Source organism: Falco biarmicus, chromosome 3 (assembly GCF_023638135.1).
Source record: "Falco biarmicus isolate bFalBia1 chromosome 3, bFalBia1.pri, whole genome shotgun sequence".
Classification (NCBI taxonomy): domain Eukaryota; kingdom Metazoa; phylum Chordata; class Aves; order Falconiformes; family Falconidae; genus Falco; species Falco biarmicus.
In genome coordinates this window covers 25280013-25296675 of record NC_079290.1, presented here as the reverse complement: position 1 = coordinate 25296675, position 16663 = coordinate 25280013, and the positions used below count along the sequence as shown (strand labels likewise).

The window sequence follows — 16663 nt, the reverse complement described above, 5'->3', positions numbered from 1 at the left end:
GACTATAAAACCTCCCTAAGTCCCTTCCACCTGTATTATTCAATAATTCTATGATTTTGTTTGTTGCGCAACTAAAACATTCCTCAGTTAACCTCTTCTAAATAAATCTTTGTTTATATTTAGACAGAAATCCAGTTTTCCTTTGACAGGTTTCAAAAGAAAACAAATGTAGGTAGTACCAAATTTCTGGGGGGAGCAAGGGGACGACATAAGAACATTTTTGACCCTTTTTACTGCAGATTGTCAAGTTAAAGCCAGAAATTTTAAAACATTCACTCTCAGATTAAATATGTCATTTTAAAGAAGGGAAAAATACTTACCTACTAGAGATAACTATACCTGGTAGTGTCTTCATCAAAGTTTATGTATAGTTTTATTCAAAATACTGTCTATCCTTCCTTAAATATTTTTGGCAGACCGGGATCTTTAATTCCCTGTTTGCAACATCACTAGTAGTTTATCAAACTAAAAAACCTCACACTACTCAGTTAACATGCATTTTTAAGCTTTGCACTTTTATTACCTTTCTGTATTTAAGTATATATTCTTTTATCTTTTTTTTTTTTCCGTTATAATTTCTGAATATTAATAATGATGTGTACCTGCAGTATAAGGAGAGAAAGTCTGATTGGGTCATTTTACTGTTGCTCTTCCAGAAGTCTTAAATTATATTTTAATAACAGAAAGAAGAGAGATCACTGCATTGTAAAAAAAAAAAAAAAAAAAAAAAAAAGATAAAAAAGCAATAAACCAGCACTAAGTCCATCCAATTACACACCCATGTCAAGGCAAGAACTCCCTCCCACTGTAGCCTCATGACCCATCCTGCTGCCTTCCCCCTTTTTGAGCTCAGGAAATTAATGCAGACATCGTGTCATCTTCATCTCTCTTTCTTCATGTCTGAAATAAGCAGTCATAAATGGCATCGTGATTTGTACTAGAAAAATAGAGTTTGACATGAAGTAATATTCATGTATCGGACAGCTTGAAGAACTGCAGCCTGGTGGCAGACTAAAAGAAGTAAAGAGATGCTTTGCTTGCCTCTGTAATACTTCATATGAAACACAGGAGCAATCTGCAAGTTCCTCAAGGGTACAAACAAAAGAGGAGTAATTACTGAGGTGAGCATGGGAAGTATGTAAAAATAAGGTTAAAACAGAGTATGTAAAATCAATATATGGGAAAAGTTCAAGACAGCAAGATTTATCATTCCATAGAACATTTCTGCCTGCTAATTTCCCTATTACTTGTAATGTAATCACATTTTTTTATTATTCTTACTTTCTTTTTGAGCTGAAGAGGAGAAAATTGCTTACCAAGAAGAGACCAGCACGAGTAGGAGGTGGCCTGAATGATCCAAGCCATCTTTTTCTAAGTCTAACCTCTCATAGTATGAGTCATGCTACACCCAAGCCACAGGGTAACATACATAACATGAACAGATACACAAATGTGACATTCCCATCTGGTAATAACAGTTAAATCAATTAGTTCTGACAATAAGAAAATATCACTGAGTAACATATTTGAAATCAAGTAGAGTATCCTCTTACGTTGCTGGCTTCAGTAGGAAAGAAGTGAAATCATCTTTCACTTGCATTCCAGCTTGTATCTCTACAGCTCCGCAAATACTGGGAAAGCAATAAAGAATTCTTCTTCATCAACATCAAGATTTGTACCACAGCCATATGGCCAGATGGGTAACATCTCAATCCCCAATAAATATGAAACTGAAGTACTTAGTGGGAAAACTGAATTTAACTCACTTCTGTAAACACGTAAAAATCTGTTTCTGAAGTTTTCCTGTAGTACCGACCATAAATAATAACTGTAGAATGTACAGAAGTAGAACGCATGTGTCAAAAGCACTTTATTTGACCCTGTTCTACCAAAAATATCCTTACTTCCTGTGCTCAGTTTAATCCATCACAATCTACAACCATCTTAGCTATATAATCCAATACTTATCCTACACATTTGTTTGAGTTTATGTACTGAGAACATTAGGAAGAAAGGATTTATTAACAGCCTCTCAGCTGACATTTACAGGGATTATGGTTCTTCAGTCCTCTGGTAGTGCTAACCTTTAATTTTTCTCTTATTTCCTCAGTTTAAAAATTCAATTACAAAATTTCTAACATTAGGAAAACACCATATTTTTTAAAATACAGACTCTCTTCCTTAGCCACCAGGACCTGCTTGGTTTGAGCTTCCGTGTAACCAGTGTCTCTGCCTCTGCTACTTCACAGGGAAAAATAAGCAACAAAGCATTTTGAGTGTGTAACGGGACAGCCTGCTAACTAAATCAAATGGGATCTCAGACCAGCCTTGTATATAATTAAAACATACTACAAAGCAGGAGTTTCAAACAGAACGATCTCTGCTGCTTCCTCACCTGCAGAGATAACCAGGCCTGGGGAAGACTTAACTTAGGCACTTAAAATGCCACTAACATACTCCCTCCCAGAGTTTCTTAGGAGAGGGAGAGTTTATACTTCAGCAGGTATTTTATATGATGGCACAGAAACAGTATTAAGTATCAGCATTCAGTGTGAAGAGTTCAAACCCGCAGTTTTGTACGTATTTATTTTTATCTCTGAAAACACAGGCAGGGAATTCCACAGCATTGCAGAACAGGAAAGGACTGTAATCTTTAGGATTTACTGGAGCCCATGGTTATGAAAGAGTATTACAAGCCTTTCACACTGAATTTGTATTTGCATCAACAACTTTCTTGATACATAAAAATGCAGAGGATAGAGCTATATCAAAGATCTTGATACAGACTCGGCAATAAATTTCCTAACTCTTAGGAAAGCCCACCACTGTGCCTTCAGAAAGACGAAATGTGGGAGGTAAATCTTTAATCTGTGACCGAAATTGCTGGACAAGAAAATTTGAAAGAACCTAAGAGAATCTGCTACAAAAAGGTATGAATGTTCAATAGTTCCAGATTACCACAGTTACATGCGCATACTACAGCATTCACAAACAGTGTGGTCCACTTAAGCACACTTCTCAAACTGTTTACAACAATTTGAATAATTTGTATCCTAACTAAATTATCAATACTAAATCCAAACTTGTAAATTTCTACTTGCCAGGAGTTTATATGGAAGCTGGACATTGCACCCATGAAATACCCACCTTTATATGCATTGGGTACATAAGTGACTAAATCTCTACCACAAGGGAGTTAAATTGAAAATATTCCACAATTTTTCTAAATTTTCCACTGCAAGCTACATTTCATGCATCTGAATGGCAAGAACAGAAAATACTGATTGGACAATTTGTAGAACTTCATACAGGCTCTTTTACCTTCCTTCCATTTTAGCAGTAAAACATTTCCCCAGTTGATCTGATCACTAACCCTGTTTTGGCTTCAGAGCTTGTTAGAAGGAATTGGAACAGCTCATCCACCTCAGTGGGCTGCAAGCACTAGTAAGTGTAGCTACCTTGATGTAGATCTGGCTGAATTCCACTCAAAGATACCATGACACACATACCATGTCAACCCAAATCAGCCTTGATTGTAACCTTTTCTTATTATTTCCTGTAGAGCTGCTAATTTTGTAGGTTCTACCCCTCAATGCCTTTGAGAATTTTATTTAGGGTGCATATTAACTGTGCTGTACAATGCACCCCAGTTCCACTATGACAATGCACTATGTGTGCATGCGTGTATGAGTATAGGGAGTGGGACAGGGACAAAGAGACTCCATTAACCTGGATAACAGCTTTTGGACAACAGATATTGTCTTCCAGATTGTCTCAGGGTCCTAGAGACAAAAATGAAGCTTGCACAGATTTAATCTGTAAGTTAAAACTATGTAAACTTTTCACACATACTGGGCAGTATGTTCAAGACATATTCAACAATACCAGAACACAGAGCAAACTTATTCATTTACTTATTCTAAGATTATTTCACCTTTAGCTTATTCATCAGGTTATGGCTTTACTCAGTACTCTGCAACTCTTTACACCTTTTTATGTCTGATCTCATGGTTGACCCAGCTTGACGCAGGAGGTTCAACCAGAGATCTCTTGAAGTTCCTTCAAACCTGATTTTTTTGTTAATCCTATGATTCTGAAATGAATGTCATCTTTATTACCTGTTGATCACTCACCTCTCCTACAAATCCTGAAAGCTCTGTAAGTGTTCAGTCTGCACAACTAAAAGTTTAATCATTCCAATTTAAAAGGTAGCAAAACCTCCTCTCTACCAGTGACGTGTCCCCACTTTGGGGTCTACAAAACTGAAAACAAATTTGAAACTACATTTCTTTTTTCAAATCAGTATTGACAGTTAAGTCTTAGAACACCATGATTAAAAAATGTGATTTTTTCTTTTATCTACTCGTGGTAATTGCTATAAGCTAGTCTCATTCTGAAAAGCTTGATATCTATCTTCCACTATTCTGCCTGTATCACATCTATCATAGTCTGGCCATGATCTGCAATATTCAGAACAAGTAACACATTCCAGCTGATAGTTCCAGCTAACAATGCCATGTGTAACTAACTTCATTTAATTTAAATACCCATCAAACCAGCACTGGGTGCTCTGCCTGCCGGGAGGTTTAGAATTATAATCTTACCTGCCATGCACAGAGCAATTAGTTATTCCACCATCACTATCATCTTCATACTGAAGCTCAAACTGGTATGGTTCTTCCATGAGGCACCTCTTTGAAAAAGCCTCAGTACACCCACAAAAACACAGTTTCACAGTCTACTGAGAGACCGATCATTCCCACGGTGAGCCTTTCCTGGCATCCTGCTGCACAAATTAGGACTGTCATAGTACTGCTGTTTTTTAGCCTTGGCTGGCAGAGCAGAGAGAGGATTTCCCCTTCAGCTGGGATGAAATAGCTCTTTTTTCAAGTCAGAAAAATAAAGACTTTTGTGGCATGGATTACACTTACCTCCTGGACAATGCCTTACGGCCATTTTACACCGTCTGGATTCTGCAATGGTTGGGCACAGTATCGTGTCTTTTGCTGGCTTCTTCACAATTTGTCTTGTTCTCGTTTCCAGACCCCACTTAAATCCACATGTTTTGTTATTTCTGCTGCAAGTTCCCCACTCACTCCACTGACCCACTTCACAGCCTTCTGATAAAGCAAAAGAAAACACCAGTGAGCAATTCTTCTGTTGTTTTTGTTTGTTTGTTTGTTTGTTTGTTTTTTAATTAGAATGCACCACATGAAAGTTTTACTGTTAATAGGCAAAAACTCTGAAACAAAATTAAAATCTCTTACAGAACCTGGAAGAATCTTTTTAGCCAGCACCAGCCGCAGCGTAAAACCGTCAGACTATCTATCCATATGTACAGACATCAGGTCAGTCCCAAGTATTCAAAAATCCTCCTAAAATCATGAGATTGATTACATTTTTCCTCTTTTTAATTATTTGGTTGACACCTGGATTTGCAAGTTCATATTTCCAGGTCCTCTCCATAATGAAATGCAAAGAATATTCTTGAAAGAAAGAGTCTGTTCTGACACGATTACCAGGCTTCAAGATAAAACACCAAATTGTGAGACTCAGGAAATATTGTGAGAACTGCCAATGCTGGCTTAGAGTTATAAAGTAAATTTCTACTAAACCCCACTTATTTTGTGATTTCTATTTGTTACTTCCTAGTGGAAAAGGGGGGAGTTGCAGAGAAACTAAAAGTGAATTTGAAGCCTGGATGTTACAGGAACTCAGTCTGCCCTGCCTCTGGGTTCTGGGCTTGGTAAAAGGCAAAATGAGAGTGTTGTTTTAAGAGGGCAAGAATGCTACAAATGCATCACTGACTTAAAGTTCTAATGAAAAAACTGGCCTTCCTGAAATCTGACAAATTCTGATTTATAAATCCTCATACAAGGTGACTTATAGTTAAGAGGACAGACCTTTCTGATGCAGAACAGGGTAACATTCCCAATAATGCAATATTTCAAAGTTTGAAAGAAAACATTCTTGTTATTATTATTATTATTATTATTGGTGGTAGTAGTAGTAGTAATAGTAAAGAAATCCAGACACAATTCATTAGTGGATATTGCTTGATAGAAATCACCAAGCATCAGCTTAAAAATAGAGCCATATTTGAACCCAGCCACCTGCAAAAGAATGCTTCAGCAGCATTGCTGTACTAGAAGACTCACCCACACATTCCATAAGCTCTTCCAAGGCCGCAAATCCAGGGGGGCATCCTCGGAAGCAGCGGCCTCTGTGCGAGTAAAAGCCAGTTTTGCATTTGGTACAAAAGTCTCTGCTAAAGCAGGAGTCGCAGTTTTCTATTCTGCATCCTGAATCAAAAGGACCATAAGGGACAATGAGACAGTTAGGGTAAGACTACAAAGGAAAGGACTTGTAAAGCAATAAAACAGAAATGCTATAATGAGGAATACTGTCATCCTGAAATCTATCTGCTGTATAAGAGAAATTACAGTTAACTGTAATTATTTATGACATTTCCCCCTACCTCCTTTTAGTCCTATTTTTTTTAAATCAAAACTGTAGATAAAACTTCTCATTAAGTGACATTTGAGTTATTTACATCTTTTTGGAGGAAAAAGTTCAATATAAATTATTTTTGTGTTTAAGTAATTTTGAGGAAACTTAGAATCAAGAAATTATTTTGGGAAGTATGCATGTATTATAGGTACTGTCTTCAGTTTACTATTTGTCATTGAAAGCAGGATACATTATTTTCCCATGAGTTTACCCTATAAATAGCTGAATGAATGCTTTCATGTATTATATTTGATGTCTGTAACTACACATATGCGTGTGCTCCCATGCAAAAAGCCTCAATTTCTCTGATCCATAAAAAATAACCAATATTAAATGACTAAAAGACATAAAGCTATAATCAATAGCCAAGAAAAAAATAATACTATTGCCTTTTGAAATATTGAATTTCTCTGAATATTTAAGGGAAATATTGTCCACGAGAGATTACAGACTCAGAAGCAGACCTTTCAGAAACATCCTATTCCATACTAAAACTTGGCAACTTGGAAATGAACTCCAGGGAAAAATATTCCAAATGTTAAAAAGTAAAAGTCATTACATTTGTAACAGTAAGGAACATTTCAAAATTAATTTTTAAAAATCTAATACTTCAGCTAACGTAACTTATATAAACTACGTTAGCTGTATCCTGTCTTCAGCTATCTGAAGTCACAGCAGGAAACATTTGTTATTCATGGCATGCAACAATATACTAATCTTTTTTGGTCACTTATGTCATTTATTTATTCTTCATTTTTTTCTAAAGAAAAAAAATCAAAAGCCATAAGGACTTCTAAAATGGCTATTGGTAAATACCCACTAACAACACTTCCAATTTAGCCAATCTTTATAAACCAGAGTTTAATATTTGTTCTTGAATTTCAGCAGGCCAAAATCAGCTGTACCATAACACTTAAACTGGGTGGTGGTGGATAATTATTCTTTTTTAGCACTTAATGAAACATGAGGCTTTTTAGATCAGATTTCTTGTGGCATTGGAAAATAAATTAGGTGGATGGCATGAAAAGGGAAAAAAAAAAAATCCGATGTTGGTACACCTTTCTTTGGTTAGAAGGAATGTGAACATCAGTTTGAAGTCTTGCACTGCCAAAGGTAAGCTCTGCAGGCTCTAGACACAGCCACACAGAACCTGCATGCTACCAACCCCTGTATCCAGCACTTGTCTTCATACAAGCAGCACAAGTTGGGCTTCTTATCCACATTTAGTTTACAGGAACTTCCCAAGAATGACAATTACTTTTTCATGAGGGTTGAACCAATCTCCAAAGAACAGGAGATCAATGCCTAGACAAGGACCCTGCAAAATCACTTCCCCAGATTAATGTGTCTGTAAGGCAAAGCAGTAAGGTGAGCTGCTCTGGAGATGTAGCGCAATAGTTAATTGCAAATCTGGTTTGGTACATTCAAGGTGGACTTCAGGTATTTTATTAATTGCAATGCTTGAATCAAACATCCAGTGGGTTTAAATGTTCAGAAAAAAACCCATTTGCCTCTTGTCCACCCACACAAGACAGTTCAAAAAGACATCAAGGTTTTTCCAAACCATATAGTCCAATGATGGGTTGCAGAACAGAACATTAAAAGAAAAATTAGTATCACGTGACTCTCCCTCACATCCAAGTGATGCAAGTATATATTTGAAATAATGTTTTAACTATTGCTTTCAAAACGTGCTGGGAAGCAACATGTTTAAATTTTATTCCATTTTAATTTTTGGGGGTGGAAGAGGGATTAAATGAAAAACTTTCGGTACAAGTTGCCTTTTGATAACATATAAACATGCTTAGCAGGCAAAAGCCTGCCTCACCTTACACGGGGGATATCCTCCATAAAACTATCACTATCTAACAGTACATACGTAATTACCCCATATTTAAACATTAAATGAATTAATCAACCTTCTTTCAGTTTCTTGATCATACTTCAAAATTCCCATCCTATTTGTAGTTTTTGCTTTCTCTTTTATGCCAGTTTTCTTTTGTTTCATAGTAGAGTCATTGTCATGAGAAATATATTCTGGAGGCATTAGTGGGGGGTCTTGGGTGGAGATTTCCACCAAGGCAGTTTATTTTCAATTTTTTCCTATGAAGATGAATTACTTCAAACATGAAATGTCTATTATTTAATCTTTATTAGATGCAATTCAGGGGAAAATACTGAATGTTAGGAATTCTTTAAGAATTCTGAAATTGAAACTTTGATTTACCAGACTGATATTCAGAACAATGCTTGGGGTTACTGGGTGCTAATCATACTGATAATTTAACTAGGTTATAGAGATCACACTGTAGTTGAAGATCAGCTGGGAGTGACAACTCCTTTTTGACATCCTCCATACACTCTGTTTCAAATCATGAAAGTGCAGTTGCAGTGAAGCCTTGCACAGATCTTTTTATAAAATTGAAATAAACTAAACTGAAAAACTAAAGAAAAGCAGTACTCTAGAAGTCAGAAAAGCTAACTTTCTAGAAGTCTATTTTCAATCACAGGCTGTCACAGAAGTGGTTAAAAATTCACAGCTCCAAGACTTCACCTCCCAGGGGAAAGGGTGGAAAAGAAGTCTTTGTCTGGTGTAGCTAAGCTGCCCTCAAACTAGACACAAGTGCTTTGCTCAAGTATCTTCAATGTTCAGACAAAACAAAGCAAAACGAAAATGTATCCCTTTGACAGCTCTGTAATGTTGATATATGGCACAAGACATATGACTTCTCCAATGTAAAGTCTATTGGCTTTCTCTTAATTTAGAGTGCGATCTCTTAATTTAGGCTGACAGGAGAGTAAGAGCTTGAATGACTGACATTTAAATAGAGCACAGGGTGGACTACAGTATGTAAAAGTGCCTCCATGCTTGAGAGCAGTAACAGAATATGCCCAAGACACAAACAACTCCATGAGCTAATACTGTGCCACTCCTCAGTCAATGGCCAGGAAAACTACCAAACTGAAGGACCATGTTCTTTGATTCTACAAAGCAGAAAAAGAAAAAGTATCAAAATATCTCTCTTTAAAAAGGCTAATGTCAGAAAAGAATCCAAAGACAGAAATTTAAAACATCTTTGATTTTGCTTACTGAAACAGAGTGGCAAAAGGTAAGTTATGTACAGGACTTAGGAGTCAAAGTCCCCTTTAATTTTTGGTGAACTCTAGCACTCCATGGCACTTCAGAAATAATTTTCTTCTGAAGTGTTTCTGTACACACACCAGATTTTTCAAAAGAGGAATAGCTCTGAGCCATGTTTCATTCAAGGTTAGAGCAACCGATCTGATCTGTAAGAAATGCATTTAGCTAGCCAGCAATAAAGCATTTGTATTTAGGCTTTATAATCTCATTTATATTGACCCAATTGTTCCTCTGCCATTTATCTGAATATCATAAAAAACCAAATCTGACTGATGTGGATGAAACCTACAATATTTATAGAAAATTACATAAATGGTGCATTAAAGAACTCCGGAAGGAGAAAGCCTGGATTACAAATCATGCTTAAATTAGACTAACATTATAAGCAGATGAACCACAGTGATATTAAAAGACTTTTGTGACCTGCTTTGGCTTCCTGACAGTCATGATAAGCCACTCCCACTCATTCTTCTTTTAAAATAACCACTAAAGAATTGACAGACTCACATTTTAGAGAAGGAATCAAAAGCCCAGGGTTCAAAATACAGATTCAGATATTGAATTAAATTCAGAGTCAGGCGCATATGCCTGTTATTGTTTAAAAAAAAAAAAAAAAAAAAGTATGTGTTCCTGTAAACAGCTTCTTTCTGTACTGTAATTACACAGAGCATAATGTTACCAAATCAATTACTATCCTTCTCTAGTAAATTTATCACCAGCTCCTAAGGTTTTGCAGAACAAGCTGAATTGTAGGGAAATATAATGCCTTTGAAGCTCAAAATAAAAAATAAAGTGCTTCATATTGAGATGCATGTGGTTCGTAGTTTAACATACCTTAACAGGAAGAGGGTTTTTTATATTAGTTTCTCATACTAAGTGCAACATGATTAATTTTAAGGTCAAAAGTTGTCTACCACAACTGTAAAAAGTAGTTACTAATTTGTAAAATATTTTTATGGATATGTATAATCTTGAAAATTTTACATGGGCCTTTTTTGCCATCTTTACGAAAGATCCATATTCTATAGATTTTCCATTGACACGTTGTCCCTTTCTAAACATAATCAATGTGATTAGCTATCCATCCATAACTCCCTTCTTAACAAAGACATTCTGTAGTACACATAGTGGAAAAGACAGCCGGTCAGCTCCTAGTAATGTTAATAATGACGATTCACAGCAAGTTCTGCTCTGCATGAAGCACAGACAGCAGTGAAGAGCAGTTGAGTATGGCAAAGTGAGAACATGTGAAGGGATCTGCATGAGTGGAAACCAGTAACCACCAGCGTAAGAAAAAGAACTGTACTGACCTGTATTGAACACCATCAAGGTGGAGAGAAAATGAACATATTTTGCAAAGAGAAGCTACAGACTGACGCTGGGGAAGGAAACAGGGCATTTCTAAATTGAAAGGCTTGGTAGTCTTTGCCCTGAAATTGGGTCCTTGAGGGATTCCTGTGTGTTTAAGAAGTCAAAGTAATACATGATGATTCACCACAGTTGGTGTTTTCCTTTTGAAGGTCAAATTCATGTTTCCATAGAGGCATCATGCCAGAGGAGCTTCCAAGCCTGTAACTTGTGAGGTTGGTTATCCTGGGGAGTGACAACTGTTGCTTGGTCCAAAGTACCTAATACTTTGATCTTTCATACCAAGCTCTGACTCACAGCTCCCTACTCTTCTTGCCTCAGATATCTCTGCCTCTTCTACCCCAGGATCTTGTAACGTTACCTATCCCCAGATTGTCCCTATGCCCATGACACTCACTCCTTCCAACTCCTGCTCCCATCCCTCTGCTGCTCAGTAAAACAGCATTGGTGCTACAGATTTCACTTCATGCTGCCATCCTGACACGTCCATGGGTGCTCCACACCAATCTGTCACTGACCAGCACCACCTTCTGTGCTAATCCTCTCTAGAATTGCCTGAGGTGGGAGAGACTTCAAAAATCCAGACAAACTACACATTTTATAACTCACATTGAGGACACAAGGGCACATGATGGACAAAGGCTGTGACAGCTAACAAGAGCAGGAGACAGAGGCAAGATGCTGAAGAAAGCTATGATGTGAGTAATTCTTACAGTGGATGGAGTTTCAGCTGAACAACCAACAGAAAGAGAAGAGAGACTAAAATTTTCAGGAAAGTCACTGAGGAGACAGCAAGGAGAGGAGGAAAATCAGAAGCGAAAGAGCTTTAGCCTACAAGGTAATACCTATATCTATAATATCGATATAGAATATCTATAATAGCTAATAGCTAGCTATTTAACCTCCTAAGCAGAGGTGACTTAGGTAGTTGCAGGTTTATTATTATCATTACCATCATTATATTAAAAATTTTTAAGCTACAACTTTGGCAGGGGCTGAACATGAGTGCTAGAGAGTGATACACACAGTCATTTGGCCATAACAGGTCCTGAAGTTTACCACAGGTCTACCATTTCATGGAGAACAATGCCTGGAATACAACATCCTAATTATATAATACTACAGTGAGGATATTTTTAAAATTAAATTCACTTAATAAACATAGCAATATATTTCCAGTGTGTTCTAATCTTGATTCATTATTAGTTGAGACCTTTTAAATAAATGCCAAACCACAGTGTTTTCAATTAGTACTTTACAAATATATAATTGCCTTATTAAATCTAAATTGACTACAGATTTAATAAATCTTAGTTAAAAGCACTGTGATGATTTTTGCTGCCAGACAGATGGAACAAAACTTTTACTGCAAAATATACAGTAAAGCCAAAAGAAAAAATTATCCAAATAAAATAAAAAACCTAAATCCATTTGAAGGAGGAAAAGAGTGGAAGAGATAAGGAAAAAAAATGCCTTTAAAATAATTATAGTAGACCTCAATTTCTGGCCATCCAACTTCATTTTCAAAATCCGAAATGCTATATTACACTTGTTTTTAAAAGATAAACCCATATTTGAAGAAAACAAACACAGAAATAATGAAAAGTATTTCTAAAAAGGCAGAAAAGTTATTTTATTTAAAGCAAATAGTGTTGCCCCTTTGGTAATTGAACCTCCTGACAGACTGTTCCAAATCTACTGACTACTAGAGTCTCAGGTCATATGCTTTGCTATACTGCATTAAAAATAGTCAAGACGTTATATTAGTAATGTCTTCCTATTTTTTTACAAAGCTAAAAAAATTATTACCTTTCTTAATACAGTGAATTAGCTACATGTGTTTAATAAATGCTTAATTTGTTTAAAAGCTTCCCTTTATCTTGTTTTCACTGGAGGCCCATGGAAGGGGAAATTACAATTTTAGCAATGTCAGGCCCTTTTGTGAGTAAGAAGGTGAACTTAAACAAATGGAGTAGCCAACCATAGCTGAAGGGAGCTGTAATTTCTAAACTGAGTGCTGCCTCCCCCTAAAATTGTAGAGGTTACTATGGATACAGACCAAGCTGAAAGGTTGAAGAAAGGCTGATCCATTAATCAGACCAATGTTAAAGCAACCACCCAGGTGACAGATTTAATCTCACCCTTTAATTCAATTTTGTATTTTTTCTCATTAGATTATTTCTTGTTGGAGCAGTTCCGTTCAAAGTCATTAATTATTAAAATTTCTTGGAAAACTAAAAAAGCGCAGCTCTTCTCTTGGGCATCCTTCTACAGAAGACTCAACACTTTCCAATTTCATATCCAAATGTACTGCATTCTCGTACTGCAGTGTTCAAGGTGAAAGTCATCTTCAGCAGGAAACTCTACATCGGTTTCTAAAGACAAACAGTCTCAAATTACATGATTCACTGTTACTAGAAAAACAGTCTAGAACCACTTAGCAAATTCAAGACACATACTGCTTACATGTTAAAAAGAAAATTAGTCTTGAAATTCAAAATTTCCATCATTTTAGGGTTGCTGTACTTGGCTGCAGTATTTATTGTGTTACATTTGGCACTATGTTTGGCTTTTAAAACAATGTCAACATTTTCCATAAAAATATGTTCTATATCTTCTCTCTAACAAAAATGGGCAAGTGTTCTAGTAATAAAATGTTAAACAGCTTTTGTGGCTATAAAGACATTAATAGGGCAGAAATCATTTCAACTTATGTAATTCAAGCCCCGTAACTCCCAGAAGAATTTTAACATAGCCAGAATTGTTATTATTTTTAGCTGAAATAATACTATCTGAGCAATTAAGTCTGTAACTAAATGTACCTAAAAGTATCTAACATCAAGTAGGAAGAAACCTATTCAATTTTTAAAGAATGTTGATTTTAACTCAATTTCAATCCACAAAATATCTGTGTATCCACAACGCAATGTATGTGCCATGCAAGATCACCAAACCAAGAAAAAAAATGAAGATGTGATTTATAAATAACACCAGTTGGCAGTTAGACTAAAATAAAAATATACAATACAAAAATCATTGGAGGGGAACCAGGACTGGTCTGTAAATGCAACGGCATCATTATTGTCACAGGAGGAGACTATCAAAGGTATGAGGGCGAGTTAAATATCCAGCACTCAACACATGCCAATATGGGTTGGACACTAGTTGCATTTATGCTTCTTGAAACCAATCCTGTAATTCATGGAAAAAGGTCGCTTTCTGTAAATGGTAAAAATGAAGAAAAAAAAAAAAAAAGCTATATTGAATTCACCATCCACCTTCTGCAAATAACTTCTTTTCTTTTTAAGAAAGTAAAGGACTGACAGTAGACTACTTTTCCTATCTCAGAAGCATAGTGCAGGCTGATATAGATAAATTCACCTATTTCCCAAAGCTGTAACTATATTCAAAAACATTTTTACATAGGCAAGTTTTTACAGCCCAGTTTTGAAAGGTTTAAAGTGAACACATTGCTGAATTCACAAACATGTTATGAAAATTAAGGCCAAGACCCTTAAATTACGCTACAGAATGGATACATAAACCATACACTGGTCTCATTTAATTTTTCATCAAAACCTAGCCACCTGGTATAGATTAGGTGGCACTTGGCAATATTGCACAGCAGTTGGGAACACAACGTGAAGAATACCATATCCATGGAGCCCACGCAGGGAATGGGCAGAAAGAGGCGGGACGTCACTGCATGGGCTGGGACAGATCCAAGCAGGGGCCGTGAGTGCTCCTCCTCCAGCTCACACCACCGCGGAGTGACCTCACACAGGTCTCACGGTTATGTGTGATGTGAAGGCCAGCACCCACTCCCTCACAAGGTGGTGTGCCTCCGTGACATGCCACAGCCCTTAGGGGCAGAGTGCCGTGCAATTCACAGACGCTTGATCATTCTAGGAAGCAAAGAAAAGCTATTTCTCACTTTGGGTTCTTAGGTTCGGTGACCTAATTCTGGTTAGACCATGACACACACACCCCATCCCAGAAATACGAATTAGAGGTAATTGCAATGATTAATAATCCATATGGGTAATACTCCACATATGAGCATATGGAAAAATCAGTATGAATCGGCGCAACTGCCAGACAGTGGTGAAATAATGTGTGGAGATATCAGAGCACTCATTGATTTTAACTGTTGTGCTTCTAGGCACAAACATGCAAACAGGGAATCTTGTTGCACATTAGCAGGTTGTAAATTTCCAAATAAAATGCAGTACTAAAAGTGAAAGGTTGTTTGTTTGCTTTTAATAGTACATGTGTTTTATTAAAATAGCGACACTTACATATTAAAGCATGTCTGGTGTGAGGTGTCTGGTCACCTGAAATTTGTGTGGGAACAAAAAGCATGACAAGAAGCCCACCCATATATTAGGGCATATACTGACTAGTACCTACACGAGGCACTGTTAAATTAATGCTAAATCCTTTTTATTTTCATATAGTGGGAATTTGTTTAGTGAAACTGGAGTATCTTCTTAAATCATTGTTCTTGGCTAAATTTCCCTTCTAACTAAAGCAATAATAACAATAAAAATAATAACAACACTAAAAACTGGGTTAATGCATTAACTATTCAATCTGCTTGAATGTTACATATCTTGGAATGAGCTGGGATGTTCCTTAGCAAAGACGTCTTATGATGACCTTGAGACATCTGTGAAAATACCACCATGTTCCACAACACATCATCTTAAAAACCAAGCATGAATTATGGCCTTCCTACAAAAGTGAATGTAAAGGTGCAAAAAAAACTCACTTGAACATCTGTTCATATCTGGCGTTCGGAGTCCATAGTACCCCGATGGGCAGGAATGCAAGCATTCACCGTATTGTCTCATTCCTTCTCTTCGTAGGAAGAAGAATAACTTGTGTTGGCATCTGATGCACCCATTATCCTTTGAACAGGACAAACAGCCTTTGCAAATTGGATTTGGTCCATAGCTAGCTGCAAAATAAGAAGATAAATTACACTTTTCAGATGATTTGGAAATTATTTTGGCTGGAGGTCCTCTCCCCTCTAAAGTGTTACTTCTCTACTGAATGATAACATAGTTATAAAGGGAAGGTTCTGAAAGTGCATTCACTCTCATACATCTACTCTGGCAAGGAAATAAAAAGAAATGCATTCTCTACGTTTTTAATTGTATGTAGGGCAATTCAATGAATTTGCACACATTTAAAATAAAGGTACAGGCAAGCAGGGATCAAGTTATACAAAGTTCACCAGTATAACATAAATGAAACCCAGGTGCTGAATTCTAATTGGAAGCTGAGGATGTAAGCACACAACAGCAACAAAATATAAGAACATCAGCACCCTGATATATGCACGTGGACTGATATGTCCATGGAAATCCAGCAACCACACTAATGAAAATTCTGGCTTCTGGAGACAGTAATATTGAAAGTAGAGAATTCTCCACAGAACAGGTACAGCACTAGCAATGTGTGCTGTCCCATAGCTCTCAGGGTCCTAGAACAGCTGTTGTCTTGCAGTCTCTTCTTGGTCTTTCTAATACAAATGCCAAGACAATTATTTAAAAAAAAAATCGCAGTTCAAAGTTCTAAGAGACTTTTTTTACAAGTTTTTGCCCAAAACGGACTGAAAACAATTACCAAAGGAGGGCT

The 16663-nt window shown here is 36.6% G+C and overlaps 1 protein-coding gene across 1 annotated transcript in view; it reads right to left on the bottom strand.

The window, feature by feature from the left end:
* Nucleotides 1-16663, bottom strand: part of RSPO2 (R-spondin 2) — a 113951-nt gene that overhangs the window by 37557 nt on the left and 59731 nt on the right. Inside the window, exons 2-4 of the mRNA XM_056333650.1 lie at nt 15792-15980; nt 6159-6302; nt 4932-5120 (exon numbers count right to left, since the gene is read on the bottom strand). Coding sequence (XP_056189625.1) covers nt 4932-5120; nt 6159-6302; nt 15792-15980 — 522 coding nt within the window. The remainder of the gene's footprint in view (nt 1-4931; nt 5121-6158; nt 6303-15791; nt 15981-16663) is intronic.